Raw genomic sequence first — 17,456 nt, 5'->3', positions numbered from 1 at the left:
ACGATCTCATATTCCTCAGGGGTAGGGGTCTTTGCATCATGACCCACAATATATGTATACCAACATAGAACGTATGGCCCAAAGAGTTTTTGATTTACTTTCTAGCAATACTTTTCTAATAAAAGTGTTTCAAGATATATTGATCACCGAAACTGTGAGATCCAAAGTTGTCATCTGCTAGGACAGCTCCTGTTTAAAACATTCAGGTATGATGAGTTAAATACAGAAGCTGTACAAGGAGATACTACAACTACTTTGATTATCATTACTTTGGGATTATCTTCCCGATAAATTAATAACGGTAAAGGAATAATGGCAAAAGGAGAGGCATCTGGGCATCGTGTGTGTGTGTGTCTGTATATATGCATATACATATGCAAGGTGGACTTTCTTTAAAGAAAATATGTGGGAGAGTCACGCCTTTCCTTTTTTTTTCTTTTTTTTTTTTTCTTCCTAGTAAGAACCCACTAGCTGTTGTTTCCACATGTGTGCATAAGCAGGGGCCTTTTGACTTTGTCTTTGGTGGCTGGTATGGGAAATCAGAAAAAGAGCTAAGGAAAGTCTTAAGATAGCAGAAAGGTCAAAAGCCAGACTGAAATAACTTGAGGAGTTTACCTTTACGTTTGACATGGTGTGTGTTGTGTAGACATTCTAAAAACACAGAGTGCAGGTCTTGCTGCAGTAAAAAATGCTTTCATAGCTATTCACCCTTGCTGCTTTCATAGCTATTTCCAAAATCTGGAAAATGTAGGTTGTGTGTCAAATAGAATGAGGTTCTGGTTCTGAGGTAGTCGTGGAAATATTTCTGGCAGCAGGAAGAATAGGAGTTCATACTGGATTATTCTATTTTGATTTTATTTCTGAATTTGTGTTTGGAGAGAGATTCTTTGTGTAAGACACGCAGCTTGGGGTTATCCTTGTTTTCAGAAAATCAAGAAATAATACTTCTATGGTATAATTTATAATAAAGCTGATAACATGAAAATTACTGTGTTATTTCATCTGCTCTAGCTGGCTAAATGCCTGGTTTTTATCAAATTTAATGTGATGATTTTCCAGTATATACATTCTATTGGTGTATTATTTTGAGTGTTTTGTCTTAGTAACACAAACCTGTCTGGTTTGGAGTTCTTAAAATTTAAGTACAGTTATTACAGGAGTAAGATCTGCTTTGTGGTCTCTATTCTGTAAAAAGTATAATTAAGTAAATGGATTTTTTTTATGTTGTTTCAAAGTTTAGTAGTATTTATGGATGATACAGATTTTGATAGCACCATAGATGGAAGTGCTTTTTATTGGAGAGAGATCACTGAAACTTGGCAATGCAGATTTCCTTGCACTGCGCTGTCACGTGCACCTCCTTGTCATTACTTGAAGGGGCTATCTCTCTGAGCGCGAGATGAGTTCAGTCGTCATGCCAATTTAATCATTTCCTTCTCTTCTGAGAGTACAGTTGATGTAATGCAGCTTTTTGTGAGATGAAGCGCTCTCTGAACTGAAACTTGTAACTCACTTCTGATGAGAGGAGAGCAAAGAGTGAATTATTGTGTTGAGATAATTTTCAAAAATTTGTTACTTCAATTTTAATGATTTTAAAATGAATCTTCTTTTAGACCTCTACTCTTGCATTCCACCTTGCTGTGGTCGTAGCTCTGAATAGGGTTTTACCCTCAGCTATGCTGCTTTTAACTCTCACTTTTTATTAACAAAGCTAATGTGAAAGCAAAGTGTTTCATGTTGCCAATTTAATTTCTTTAATTAAAAGTGAAAGTTATAAGCTGGTACAGCCGTGGGTGAAGTTCTAATGTCATCAATGGGGAAAAATAGGTTTAAAATTGAAACTGTTGGCACAGCAGTGCCTCTCCATAGTACAGCACCTGCAGTTGTGACTCTTAACTTTATTTAATGAAAAAAGATGAATTTGAAGCATTAAAGACTTCCAGTATATGTATTGGGAAGGGTGAGTAGAGCTGTGGGTGCCTTAACTAGGAGCAGGTGTTGCTAAATGCAGGCAACAAGCGTGTGTCTAGGAAGAGAAGCCCCGAGAGCTTTTCAAACATGGGTTTAACAAGCTGAAGACTTCAAAATTATTCTAAATCTAACAGAAAACTTGTTGTTGTTGTTATTACTGGGGAAGAAATGTAGCAATAGTGCAGCTTTGATTTTACAAATTACAACAAAATACTGAATAATGGTCCTAGTTCAACACATCAGAAGGACTGTTAGTCTGCTCATCTGCATAGATGCAGAGAGTATCCCCCAGTTTAAAAAATATATTTTTTGCATGTATTACGGTGAAGTTGTAAAGATATTCTTTTAAAAATACTTTTGATTTCTAGTTTAAGACCATTGTATGTAATACAAAATGCACTTCTTAAAACTACTCTGTTACGTGTGTAATTAGATGTCTGTTTTTGTGGCATTCTTTCTTAACACAAGCAATGAGAAAAACTGAGGTTTGGAACATTAGGGAATTTGGTATCATGTAAATGAAGCCCAATATTTCTAATGTGTTTTGAATACACACATTTAACATATGCTGCTTTTCATACTTTCAAAGTCTGATATTTCCATAGAGCTAATGTGATCTATGCAGTTTTCAGATAAATAAGATAGCAAGTTCTCTAACACAAAGCACTTTCATTCTTAACAATTAAAATATCAGGCTGTCTGGTCTAATAAAAGTAGCTTATGTTTAGGAGAAATGTTAACAAACCTGGTTTGGTGAATATGTTCTCAGCAGGAGACAGCATTTAATGTATTTAAAAGTATGTTATCTGGTTATGATCAGTCCTAGGTTTCTCTAAAATTACTATGGGAAGCTGGCTTGCTTCTAAGGATGTTTATTCACCAACATGAAAATGTATTACATAAACCTAGCTTTCTTTATTTACAGATATAGACAAGAAAAATAGAGAGGGGTGGGGAAGAGTCATGATGAACTCCTTGAAATTATGTGACTAGGGAGTTCTGTGAGTGGTGGGTGCTTCTGAAGCTTTAGAAGAAACAAGCATTGGTGCATTAAAGGATTTTGGAAAAACATGTTTGACAAAGCAAGTGAGATGCAGCATATTAACATTTGGAAGTTACAGGCGAAGGAGAAAGCAAGACAAACTCAAGAGAATTAGATGTCTTTGAAGAAAAAATTGAAACTTGAATGAAAGTAAAAGAACAATTAGCCAGTAGCTCAATGAAACTCAAATATTAAAATATTTGGTGAATAAAAATGGTGAGATATAGGGAAGAGCTACAAGAACTGAGTAAGAGCAAATTTGTTCAAACTCTTGAGGAAGGAAAAGATGCTTATGTGTGGAATGGAGTGTAAAGAGAAGCCAGTGACATTTTTAAAGCTTATCTAGGCACCTCTATTAAGTTTGACATTTTTGTTTGCTGTATTTGTTTTAATCTGTGTTACATCAGCATTGAAGAAGCCTTTTGTAAGTTATATTAGATGATAAAATGAGGAATTGATAAAATGAGGAATTAATAAAATTGTTATTGTATATCCTTTTTATTTTCCTAACACACTTTAGTCTTCATATACTGATGATTTTATTTCTCTAGTTTACTGATTTCCAAACTGACATGACAGTCATCAAGAAAGCATTTTATTCTCAGCAATCTTCAGTTGGAAAACTATTAAAATTTATCTGAACACAAAAAGAAACTGATAGCTAAAATTCTGTTATTTTATTAGTGTGATCATTACACCAGTAATCACACTTAACACTTTATAATCTGGGTTTATATATCTAGCATCACCTAGTATTTTAAAATACCTAGTATTTTGATTCATCATTAGTGATTAAATCCCTGTATTTAATGTCACTCAGTAGCTGATAGCCATTTTCATCCAAGTAACAATTTCTATTAATTTGTTATGAATAAGCTAGAGGTTTACACAGAATACATCGGCTTTACTTTTTTGCCTACTTTCAAGGTCTGCTTTCTCCAATTATCCTGAACTCCAGATCTACTTTTATTTGGTCAATTCCGGAAAAACAACCAACCAAAGAAAAAAATTATTAAATGTAAAAAATTCTTTTTTTAAAAAAAAAAATATAAATAAACCTGTAGTACTTTGTAGAGTTTTTCCCTTCACTTATTGAGCCCAGGAAATGTAGATGTTATTTTGTATCTCTTGCTTTGATTTTTCTCACAATGTCCCTAAATGCAACATAGATCTGGTATGTTTTCCAGGATTCTTTCTTGTAGAAACTTGGTAACAATATTAGAAGTCTCAGCTTGATTCTCCAAGGACTTCATGCTTTCTCCTTACGCTGAAGTGCTTTTAACTTGTGCTTTACATTTGGCAAATGATTCAGCTTCATACAGTAGTATGAATACACTTTGTATCTCTGTACTTCTTTCACTGCAAGACTTGGAAGGCAATAGAAGTTCGTTGTACTTTTAATAAATTTATCATCAAAAAACATGAGAGAGCTAAATATGATTTCCCATGCAGCATATTGGAGAAACTGAGGCACACAATGATTGTACTGTCACCACAAAGTGACAGAGCAAGGACGTAATTCAGCTTAGTTCTTAAATACTTACCCAAATCCATCTCCTAGAGAAGCAACTCATAGCACATACGCACCTTGATAGGTAAAAATATAATCAAGTTCTTAGTAATTACTCTACAGAATAGAGTCCCAGCTCTCTGGCATATCCACATAATTTCCTGAATATGTGTATTTTTGTTCTTTAAACAGCAACGAGGTCAGATTAGCTGCATTTTCTTTTTGTCTGACCACAGCAGTTAGAAGCAATCTCAGTCTACATAAAGTTGGAGTTTCTTTCTTGGTTGGCACAACTTACATGAGAGCCTAATTCAGTCATTAGCTATCTACAGATTTTAATTTCTCATTACTGTACTCCAAATGCTTTCCTGTCAAACCACCTTTTATGCTAACAGGCACAAAGTCACTAGTAGGTGGTGGTGTAAAGTGAAGCTAAGGTGCACATTGGAAGAGTTAAGTACATCTTCTAAAAATCCCTTTATTGTTTAATTTGGACGTGCTCTATTAGTGTGTTGTATGTGTGTGCTATATTAGGTGAAAAAATAATCTCAGTTCAGTAAATAAATAAAAAAAGGGTAAATAAAGGATAGAGAAATCTGAGTTATTGTTGCTGTGTCTGCCAAGACATAGCCAAGGTTCTCTCCAGGTAAGTCAACAATATCATATGTCCCTCTACCCTTAAAACATACCTTGCTTTGGTTTTCTTCACGAGTTTCTAACTTCTGAAAATAATATGTTATGAAAAATTCAAACAATGGGAAAAAAATAAGCCTATGTAAGTGTACAAATTAACATGCTTCCAAGTTTCAGGTCTGTCTTTAACCTAGAAAGAGGCAGAGAAAGGAGAGGACATAGGAATTTTATTCATATATTCATTTTATTCATTTATTCATGTGTAAATAATATCACTTTAAATCTCCAAGAAATACTGAAATAAAACAATTACATCTGTCAGATGTCTGGGACAACAGTTTTCCGTGGATGTCACAAGTTTTATTGTAGCTTCTTAGAACTTTCTTTGGAACTTTTTCTAAAAACCGAGAAATTGTACAATTAAAGTAGTATAATAATGCATATATTATCGACCTCTGGAGTTTTGAATTTCCTCAATTTGGGTATACTTAGTGAGCATAAATAAAAACTCAGTAGTTTTAACATATGGTTGTAAAACAATGTATATCTGCAGATATGTACTATTATGGGTTCTTACTGCACTTAAATGGTTATTCTTAATGCATTTGTTGAGCTATTCCCATTCCTGAAAGAAAATATAAAAGGTGCTATATAGTATTATGTGTTCTGTTTAAAAAATGCCAACATTAATCAACTTTAATATTAGTAGTAGTACATGAATGAGTTGAATTTTGCATGCATTTCTATTCTGTACTCAAAGCAAGCTCATACAGAATGTAACATCTTTATTTGTGAAGGCTTACTATCTGAGAGGGTGACTTTACAACTGTTTTCTGCATGTTCTGTGCCAACAGATTAAAAAAAGAACAACTGAGTTGTGAACTGTAAATTATTTTAAAATGATTGATTATGAGGGGTTTAAATTAAAAAGATCAGATAGGGGAAAGGGTGTCAATTCCACTCTTGGAATTATGGAAATTGGGAAAAACATAGTATTAGTGCTTTTTAAAAATAAAAATAAAAATCTGGAGTAGGTCTTATTTACAACTGAATATTTAACAGTCTTTTTGGTGAGGCCTACAGGTTTGAAATTGCACTTCTATGAATTTAAGCAACCCATCTTTCACACCTTGTGTCTTGTTCCCCTTTCTTTGCTATTTTTTAACTTACTGCAACAGATGAGGGGTTCTTAAACCATCTGTTAACCTTTTTTCCCCATTTTTTTTTAAACATGTAGAGTCGCTCAAGGCAAGAAGACCCAGAGCAAGCTAGACTGAAACAAAAAGCAAAGGAGGTAAGCAGAGCTAGAGATCATTACACTTGACATTTCAAGGCTTGAACATATTAATTTTTTATGCCTTGCTACTTGTATATCGTTAATAAAAATCTGACTAAAAACTTTTTAGGATGTATTTGTTGCTTTGCCTTTGATCTTAATGTTTGCAAACTAATACATTAATACATGTGAAGCCTAAGGAGATTTTATAAGAGAATATTTCCATACATTACATTTTCATTTCCATTTTAGGTAGCTGTAGCTTTTGTTGGGTTGTTGATGACAGCAGCATTAGATTTTGGTGGAAAATATATGCCTTTGTCTTTTTGTAAAATGTCACTTTCTCAGAAATGTGTTACTTAACAATTTTGTTCTGGCAACAGTCTTTCAAGTAAGGTAATTGCCAGTCATTTTCTCTGTGGTGGGATTAGGCTGTTTACTCATCAGTCTACATTAGAATAATCTAAAAAATATCAAATAATTTCAGTTGAAGTTTTGATACATTATTGTTAGAGTAACATTTAGTGAAGTACTGAGTACTTTAATTTGCTGTAAATGAGAGTGGCTGTCCTTTGCTTAAGGCATTTTATAGCTTAGGATCAAGTTGTGACTTAAGCCAATTAAAAAGACTAAAATATCTATCAGCTGAAAGTCATTTCTGTTTTAAAAAAATTAGCAGCAACATATACAGCAAACTCATGCTGTTTTTTTCTTTAGCTAACTTATTTGGGTATATGCATTAGAAGGTAATAATGATACATTAGAAGGTAATATATACAGAAAAATGCATATAACAAGTTCTTTCTATTGACCTGTTCTTCCTGTTTTGTTTCTCTTCTGGCAGTATTCTGTAGTTCCGTTAGCTACACAGAGTTTATATATGTAGCAGGCAAAAAATCCAAGTACATAGTTGAGTTTTGTCTTTTTTCTATGTGATTACTTACTATGTGATTACATAGTAAGATTTGCTGAAATGAGTTCTTGTAAACTTTAGGCCATGCCTTAGTGTTTCCAGTGTTGGCTTTGTCAAGTATTCAAATGAAATAGAGTAACAACGTAATTTGGCAGGAAAAGACACAGCATTTTAATACTACTTTAGTGCGTGGCCAGTATATGCAAAGGAAGACTCAGATTTGAAAATATGTGGAAATAACTGATGGCAGGCAAAACTTGCATTTGAGCTGAGTACTAGAAGTGCCATGCTGCTGGAAGTGAAAGAAATAACTGCATTTCTTGCTGCCGCAGTATTTCTGTTCGCTGTAATTCTTTTTTGGTCACTGGAAACTTGGAGAAGCAAAGGCAAATTCCAGGACTAGAAAAACACATTTCCTAATAGTCAGAATGAAATAGTGGCTCTCTTTATAGCTGTGATGGAAGATTTGCACTCTAGCCAGGGCTATTGCTTTTGGTGTGACTGTGGGATTACCTCTCCCTGGTATGAAAATTTGGAATTTCCATACAAGCTGCATTTCTTACCCACTAGAGGGAGTGACATGGTGCTGACATATGAATAAAAGCATGTGTATGAAATTGTATTGTAAGTAATAATGGTATTAATAAAGAGGTAGTGAATATTTTGGTGGTAACCTAAGTAAAAATGCTCAGATCAAACTGATACGTGATTTTCAAGTAGTGGTGTTCCTGGATACGATAACGTGTTTGAGTAAGTGCAGAGTACTAGGTTTTCTGTTTTGAGTGCTGCACCCTATTCTTTTGTACCTTAGCCCTGCCTTTTTTCCCACCCTTGTAATGAAAGTGTATAATTTTCTGGCACCTTGCCTCTCTCTGAAGTTGAATTTCATTCCACATATTTGAAACCATAAGAAATATAAGCATGTCTCTGTTTTTAGTAATTAGGGTTCTAAGTCTCTTTCTTCAGCTAATTTAGAGACTTTCACTTAAAATATTTAAATATATTTAATAAAAACATATTCTTCTGCGTTAACTTCTGCAAAGGGGAAGTGGGATTGACAAGACTGTAGTTTAATATTTTTTATATTTTTTCTGCATTGGATAATGATTATATGCCTATCCCTTAGTTGCATTGATGAAATTAAAAGAAACAACAAACACACGCAAAAATGGATTTTATAGTACAAATGGTTCATTAGAGGGTCTTTTGCTTAGCTTTGTTATTTGAAATTAAAAGTTTTGAATCTACTTGTACGAAATTGTATAAATTTCAAAACTTCACTGCCAACTGGACTACTCTTAAATATGCATGTGACCAGTACCTGAGAGAGAAAACAGGTTTCTTCTAGGTTTTGAATGACCAGATGAATATAATACTTTCAGCTTTGATAATAAGTTGAATTTGAAACTGCATTTCTGTGATGTCTCAAATATTGCCTGAAGACCCTTGCTGCTCAGGTATTCTTCTGGCCAGTGGTAAAGTGGCTCCTAGGTTGTGCTTTAGGAAGTATAAGGAGGACATCCAAAAAATCTACAACATTTTTAGCTTGTGTTACATATTCAGCGATACAATTGTCAGATAATTTTCTTATCAGCAAAGCAGCTGATAATTTCATTATTATGAAACATATAATGTTATAGGCTTCATACTGTGCCTGCATTTGAACAGTGACACTGCATTCCTTCTACTACTAACAAAGCAGTCTGGAATGGTCCTCTCCAAAACTGTGTGTGATTAGTACTATATCCTGGATCCCTGCCACATAGAAATGGGTGAATATCTAAAACAAATGTAACCAACGTATGAAGTCTAAGAAAAATAATGTAGACCATAATGGGAAGAAAACTAGTCCTAAGTGAGCTTCAAGATATTTACTGAAGACAAAAGTCATAGGGAGGAAGTTAGTTTAGAAATGAGTTTGGTAGAATGATGATGATTTTATTTTTGTTCAGTAACTCTATCATATTCCATTTATTAGCCAGACCTCAGACCACTCTGCATATTGTTTGAAACAAACTGCATAAACCAAGTTTAAATTGCGTTTAAATACTTACCAAAACAAACAGAAGGTCCATCTACGTATGGTCTTACTGCAGAAACTAGACATAACAGGCAGGTTTCATTCACACACAGACTTGCACTGTTTTAGTTAAATCAGTACAAACCCACTCTTATTTCAGTTTGATTGACTTATTTTGCTTTAGTATTAGCCTGTTTCAAATGGACTTGAGTGAAAGCAGTAGGAGAATGTGCCTGTGGGGGTTTATGTTGCTTAAAACTCTCCATTTACTTTCACACTTTTAAATTGCTACAGCTTTCTATGATTTTGTAGTGGACATTACGTGATTTTAATAGTAAACTTATTTAACTAGTGAAATTATTTTCCACTGAGACTATTTCAGGGAACTATTTACATTGTTTTTAAACAAATTCTGAAACATATAACTCTCAGTACAACTTGATATAAGAAATAACATAATTTGTGAGCAATGTCTATTTCATACTGCATGAGTAAAGCTTTTAAAATTAGGTTTTAGAAAATACACTTTGATTTATGTCGTCTGTTGGAAGAATACTGTCACAAGTCACAAATGCAAGTTAAAGAAAATGAGTTCCCTAATTTCTATTAAAAGGGTTCATTAAATAGGACATAAAACAAGCCATATAACTGATAGCAGGAATAGATTAAGATTAGGAATAATTGAGTAAACACCTAGTAATTAATAATATAAATCTCTTGAAAGAGAGTTGGAGGAGGTAAGATCCTAAACGTCCTTTCTATCATGGCTATTTTTCTACATATTCAGTATCTGTTGGCTAAAAATCTTTTAATTTAAAAGTGAAGCAGCTGAGTTTGTTGATCCTGAAAGATTAACTTGGTTAAAATCTTTGTGTCATCACCAACCAAGAATATTGCATAATAATAAAAATTTAAACCAGACACCATAAATGTCTGGGCATGTATCCAGGACCTAGATCAGTTCGGATAACTCTCAGATGAATCTATTCTCAGATGTACTCGTTAAGCATGCAAGTGAAATCTCAAACCTGTTGATATTCATAATAGAAGCCTTACTAATTTCATGGGAAGCCAGAAGACAGTCCATTTACATACCTTTATCAGTGCTGATAGCCCATCTTTCTACAGTTAGATGTAGTCCTTTAACAGTAGCATGTATTTAAGCAGGTTGCTGCTGTGACTGTTACACTGGCAAGGAGCTTTGGAAGCACCCAGTTCTTGTATAAGCTGACCAGGGGCAGGTTTTTTCCATAGTCCTGCATCATTGTGGAACCCATTCCACCTGGGTGCTGTCATCCCCCATGTCTGCAGTGTCTTCTGTAACTAGAAACTTGTTTATTTAAGTTTTAAATTTAGAAAAGTGTTCTTTGCTGAGGTGTACGTGCAAAAACATCTGGGCTGTTCAGAGAGAGAGTTCTGTAAGAAGCCATAGGATCCTTCTCTCACTTAAAAATGCTAATGAAATGTGTACATAATATGTAGATTTCATGATGTATATCTTACATAGTTCTAAAACTGCCTTTGAAATTTTAAACCCCACATAAGAACATAAATTCTCTTCGCAGAAGTACTGAAACTCGAGTGTTATATATTTAATTATATTATGAAAACAATTTTATTCAGAATAACTTCTTGTCACAATATTAATATTTATCAACTCAATAGGAGTGGCTTCTTGTAAAATATTTAAATAATAGTCTACTGCAGTTATCCCTGTTTTCAAAAGGCATTATTGAAATGAGAAGCAAATGAAAAGGATTTTGTTTGTTTTGGTAAGTTCATTTATTCACCTTTTTAGTGAAACTAAAGTACTTGCAGATTGTACCAGTAATTCAGTATATTTGGTGATGTGATATCTGACGCCTTCTATTATATCATAACTGACATACAAGTATTGATTCAAAAGCAACCATCTTCTCTTAAAAGGTTTCTTATAAAAATTCCACTGAGACATGGAGCATTTGGACAGAAATAAGTTTGAATTAAACTTCCATTTAGCTCTGTAACCCATCTGAGGGTCGGTAGATGGAAGGAAGGAAAAACTATGAGTATGATAGCTGAAGTAATAAAATACTGCAACTGAAATACAGCAATATATAGGCAGCAAAGAGTCCTCAGAACTTGATTGTTTCATAAATGTTTTACTGCATCAGGTTACCAATGCTGTGGCCATGATACAGGAGGAATGCCAGTGGTTCTGTCAATACATGCAGGAGGTTATCTAAGTCACTTTGTTTACACGTTCCCTTTTCCACAGTTTTATTGTTTGTACCCAGATAAGTGCTAACGCTATTTCAGTACTAAGTCTGTGCAACACTGCTGTGGATTTGTCTTTAGAGTACAAGATTCTCCTGAAGTTATAAAGTTGTTGCTGTGCCTTTAAATGTTAATATTAAACTTGCATCTTAGAAAGAAGTGGTCTTGTCGTTATCAGTCAAAATACTTTCATGAAAATCCTGCTGCGTTATCAAGCTTACCGCTTTTATGTTAAATGTATTTTTTCCTTTTGAGTAGAGATTACTTCAGATGTACAGATATATTGTGATAACAGTCACAAATTTTGATAACTGGAGTTGATTGTGAACTCCTGGGAAGGACAGGAGAGGAACAGTGTTACATTTGCATATGCAAATACTGCTCATGAAGAAACAAGGTTTAACTATAACTAGTAACAAATTTATTGCATGTGACGCTCAGTGTGTAGATCTTCAAAATTGGGTATTAGTTTAAAGATAGTAGGTATTGCCAAAAAAGTCTCCCGTGTTTCCAAGGATAATGTATTACCCCTACATGAATTCTGGAAGTATTTAAGAGCTTCATGCAACAGTAGTCTTACTGTTCGGCAGAACTATTTGCATATACTTTTGTAAAATTGAAGTCCATGACACTTCCAGCCTGTTTTCCTGTGGTTGGAGCAGAAGTGACGGCAGATGTTTGGCTGAAGATGAGGTGTGGTGTTACCTTTGCTGTCCAGAGTTAGAAAACTGGGCAATGGACAAAAAAGATACCATGGGATCAAAGGAATGAACGTAATGCTTTCCAGTTGAGTCAAATTGTTTTTATTCCTGCTTAAGTAAAATGTATATTAATTAGAATTGAGTCAAGGGCTAGATTGGTCTTTTTTCTAACCCAAGCTTGACCCGAGATTACCTCATTAGTCTAGCAGAAATCTAAATTAAAACTGATCCTGTCCAGCACAGTAATTTCCTTCTACAAAATCATACTGTTGGAGTTTCATAGTGGTACATGATTTTAGTCTACCTACAGGGCTTAACTCTTGCTTAGTTAACAAAAAAACTCATTTTGTGTGACTGCTGCAACTGTTGCTTTTAACATTATAAAAGGCAAGTGTTCTTTTACTGATGTATGAGCTAAACATGTAGCCCTTCTTAACAAACTCTATTTTTGTATCTGATACCTTTTCATAATATAAGCCAACAACTCTATTTTTGTTTATCATGGTTATCTAGAAAACTCTTAGAACTTAATTTGACTCCATTGCTAGATTTGCATACAAATTTGAATGCTTTGTGTGAGAAGGATCAGTTGTATCTATTGATTTGTTGTGCTACCACACAGACCTGTGTCAGACTTGTGAGTCTTTGTATCCTGTGTGTTTATAAGCAAAGCAAAAGGAAACAGAGAATGGGGACTGATGCAAAACAAAATGCGACGGGTAAGAATGACAGCAGAAAGGAATGAGAAGTAAAGAGATGTAGTCAAGTATTATTAATTGTTTAACTGGTGTCTAGTGTCACGATAAAAGTGATTTTGGAAGAGATATTTAAAAGACAGCAGCCCTCAGTTTAACACAGCAGCATTGTAATTTCCTTAGGTTTTGTATAACAAGTGTATCTGTACTGATGCAATCTGCTACTTAAGCCAACAGCAGCTATGCAAGCAAATGAAATACAGTAATAGTCTTAGCTTTCTTACCAAAAGGTTCCCATGTGGCTCTCCAAGAATTTGAGGAATTACATAGAACAAGTAACAGTCATATACATTTATAAAAGATAGCTTTTCTTTTCTAGATTTTTACTTGATTTTACAAAATTTCAAGTGTGTACTCTAATTTCCGATAAAACTAGTGAGGAACATTTGAGACTCATTCCCAAATTAGAGTTTAACTTTGCTCTGAGACATACTTGGTTTATGTTTGAATATTTCCCAAAGCACAATAGCTGTTCTAAATTCTGCTCAACCTAATGTATTTAACTTTTTAAAAAGCTGAAAAGGAGGCAGGGGAGGGGAAATCCATCTCTGTTGTTTACATTGTCTTCCAGATCGCATACAGGCGGATGGAGTCCTGCCTGCTAAGATTGTTGTAACAAGTAGTCTGTTATTATAAAGTAACAGGACTACTTAAATACAGATTTCCAGAACTTGGGTGTATAATGGGGCAAGCTTTCTGCAAGCAATCTCTGGAGCTGAAAGAGGCGTTTTTGTATCTCATCAAAATACTCCAGTAGGAACTTTCTCTTGTCAAATGAATACTGTGAAGGTAGTGTCTGACTTTTCCACTACAGGAAGGTAACAGTAGAATTTTCAACACTTCAGATCTGCAATTTTTTTTCTATGTCTGTAGGAAAAAAAAAAATAGTGATTTTGGATTTTTGAAGCACTGCTGAAAAAGTGGGTGGCAACTAAGGAGGTAGCAGTGCCCTTTTTCTAACCACTTTTGTGTGCCCAGACAGAGAGCTCGGAGAAGAGATAAGGGAACAGTTTTCTTCTACCTTTCTGGAGCAAGGTTTGTGATAAGGATGGTTTGGCTTTGCCTCTCCTTAGTATCAGCAATTGCATCTAGAGGTTCCATGAGAGGCAGTGAAGAACATATTCAATGGTACTTCCTTTTCCAAAACATTTTTTTACATCCTTTTTATGCATTTGAATATATATATATTTAGATGCACATCAGATCAGTTTCTTAAAGATAGACATGAAGACTGAATTTCCAGTTCTCTTTCTGCCTCCAACCTACTATAGGTCTTCCTCAGGTATAAACAACAGCGTGCTTTATTTGTCACTCTGGCACAACTTTAAATAAATAAATAAAATCATTTGGAGCAAGATGTGAATGTGGAAAAATCATATAACTGTTTTATGTAAACACTGCAGCAGATTTAATTCCCTGCTGATCTGGCAAAATAATAGCGCTTTAGACTTTAGAATATGATTGCCTATTTAATAAGCAGAGGGCAGCAAATGTCAGCTGTGTCTGGTTGTCAGAACCTGAAGAGGTTGCTGGGACAACAATATAAATTATGAGCTGTCTTGGTCCCTTAGTCAAGCCTGCCCTGTGATACTGAGGCTTGCAGGGAGAGGTCAAGGTGTACTTAGGCTTCAGCCTGCAGGGCAAGTTTTCCCCCATCCTCTGTATGCGCATTGGTTTCTTACTCCAAAATAAACCTGAATGAGGGCTTTAATTCTGCTGCTGAGCTAACATGTTTGTAAGCCCTGTTTGGCAGCCTCTGAGCGCCTGAGGCGGCACACAGCTGCCAGCTTTCATCTGCCCCCAGTTCCTCCGGGCGCTGCGAGTCACATGGTGTGACCTAAGGGGATGGAGACGCACCTACTAAATCTTCTGTTCCTCTGCCCACTCAGTCTGGGTACTGCACATTGCACCGGCAGCAGGCAGCTGGCCATCAGCAATCAGCTGCATACCTCCTGCTGACAAATCTTCAGTCGCTTTTCTGTGCAAGACCCACATACGGACATCTACCAGTGATCCCCACGTCTACTCCCTGTTGTAGGCTGGAAGGGCATTTGCATGTTCTGTCCTTTTACAATGGAATGCATACACTTGGTAGCTTGTACTGCATTTCATGAAATCTGTGATCTGTTTCTAGCCTGTTAGTGCGAGATGAAAGAGTTTATAGAAGCAAAGTTAAAGTTGGAACTGTAGTGGTAAAATTTTAAAAAGGGTAATTTAAAACTTCCTTGCCAGCACATTTCTGAGAGACTTGAAATATGTGTGAGTGATACTTTTGTGTATTTCCAAGTAATTTATAAGATACAAAAGACATTAATTTTCACAGACTTCTTGAAGAATATTTTGTTTAGCACATTATGAAATTAGACACAAAGAAGTAATCTGATTCTTTAAGTCTGCTTGGTAAAGCCATGCTATAATGTTCTTATAAGGTTTGTCAGCATCTGTCAGTGTGTGCTAGGATGTGACAATGTATGTTTATGTATTTATACATGTAAGTATGTACTGTTTAGTAATGTTAACATTAGCTTTGTTGTCACTGTCAGGTAGTTTGTTGTGGTAGTTTTGGCTATGGAACCTTCATACAGTTAACAGTAGGGTGAAAAGCAGCAGTTTTGACTAAACATTTCCGTACATAGCTGGATTATATAAGGACATTTCTCTTCAATTGCAAGTCAAGTGGCTGGTCAGTAACATAAGTTGAGGTCATAAAAGGTGGGTTAGCATCTATTTCCTGATTTTAGTTTAGTCTTTTCATTAAAAAGATCTTTGTGTCAGCCTGTGAAAGTCTACCGATAGTTGCACCATCTCAGTTGAATAATGAGATACTGCTCAACATACCCTTACAGCATATTTCCCTTCTTGTAATAGTATATTTTAAATGAAAAAATGTATTGCTGCCACTCACAATGTAGACAGTATAGTTGTTTTTCTCTCACAGGTGTGTTTACTAAAGATAGATATGATTATCTCTAAAATGTAGACATTTGAAAGGCATTATTGCATTTTTTACTTTATTAGGCCGTTGACTAAGGATTGGTAAGACCTTTGTTTTCATTTAATGTCAAATTGTTGCTCGGTTGTGGCTAACTTCTAGTTTTTCTTGGAAATGGTTAGGAGGTTGTGAATGGGGTTTTCTAGAATGGGAAAGTACGTTATGTATTTGTACCTATGAGTTTCTGTACACTGAGGTGTTATAGTTACGTTGAGGCTGGTATCTCAGTATTCTGTAGGACTGAAGTGAAGCAAATTGAAAAACAGTATGATGCAATTACAGTTCTAGGTTTACTGACTCTGCACAGCCATGCAAAAATCTGCATTGGCAATTTGAAGTAGAGTATGTTCCCTTACACTTCTGTATCCTTTCCCTTTACAACTGGTAGATCTATTTTTATTCACAACAGAAACTTGAATTCTTGAAACAGAAGCAACAACGTGTAGATTTCTGAAAATCTTTGTTAATCTTCTTTTTTGACATATCAGTCTTGTGATGTTTTAAAAGGTTTTTCACCCTATATGGCCAAAGGTTGTATTCAAATGTCAAGCTGCATTAAAATCTAATAATTTCCCAAAAAGTAAGAATAAATCCTGGAAGAAGTGCTCATATTTGGCAAACATATCAGACAAGGCAAGTAGGCCTTAAGAAGGTATACAAATATGCAAAACGGGGAATTAGACAACATAAAAACTGAAATCAGGTGTTAATTGTGTACAGGAAGACAGTACAGAGGTAGAATGTATGTATCCGGGGCTATAACTAGAATGTGAAATTGTAATGGATGGCAGAACAAAATGCAATTGAAAAGTGACTGCAGTACTGGAAAGAACAGCATTAGAGCTGAATTTGAGTAGCCTCCTAATGCAAAGGAAAGGAAAACAGCTTTGTGATGAAATTTGAAGATCCTTACATAGTTGAAGTTGAGAATATTAATAGATCCAGAGGAAAATTCACAACATTTGTAAACAGTACACGAAATAATCTAGTACATGTAAGCACCAAGAGGGATGGCAGCTAACGGGAGGAACATGTGTTGTGGGCAGAGGGAAAGCACCTCCGGCACAAAAGACACCAGTGCCCAGGGGACATCTGGTGCCCAGCCCACAGACACCTATCAGAGATACCATTGGCACCGCAGCGATGCGGGGAACAGGCCGGCCTGTCAGACGTACGGCAGCAGGGGACATGGGCCTAACCAGTGGTACAGTGGTGGTGTGGAGCAAAGGTGGGAGTGCTTCTTTCCTATCCACCAGCCCTTGTGCGAGAGGTGGCAGCCCTTCTGCACAGAGCCTCGAGGAAGAGCACAAGAGAGGACCCAGCTTCCTTCGGGCTGCTGCATTGGGATGACAGGAGGAGTCCCCAAGGGCCACCAAGCGCCTTTAAT

The 17,456-nt window shown here is 35.5% G+C and overlaps 1 protein-coding gene across 3 annotated transcripts in view; it reads left to right on the top strand.

Annotated features, from left to right (window-relative positions):
* The window catches only part of LOC309882547 (transcription initiation factor TFIID subunit 4-like), a gene marked incomplete at both ends in the record, with an annotated part of 141,919 nt that overhangs the window by 65,685 nt on the left and 58,778 nt on the right, over nt 1-17,456 (top strand). For all 3 annotated transcript variants that reach the window (XM_082769740.1, XM_082769739.1, XM_082769738.1), the window contains one exon: nt 6,394-6,450. In XM_082769740.1, the coding sequence (XP_082625866.1) occupies nt 6,394-6,450 (57 nt within the window). The remainder of the gene's footprint in view (nt 1-6,393; nt 6,451-17,456) is intronic.

The sequence above is a fragment of the Aythya marila genome (genome assembly GCF_965140915.1).
Source record: "Aythya marila genome assembly, chromosome: 12".
Lineage (NCBI taxonomy): Eukaryota > Metazoa > Chordata > Aves > Anseriformes > Anatidae > Aythya > Aythya marila.
This window is presented reverse-complemented; position numbering and strand designations above follow the sequence as displayed.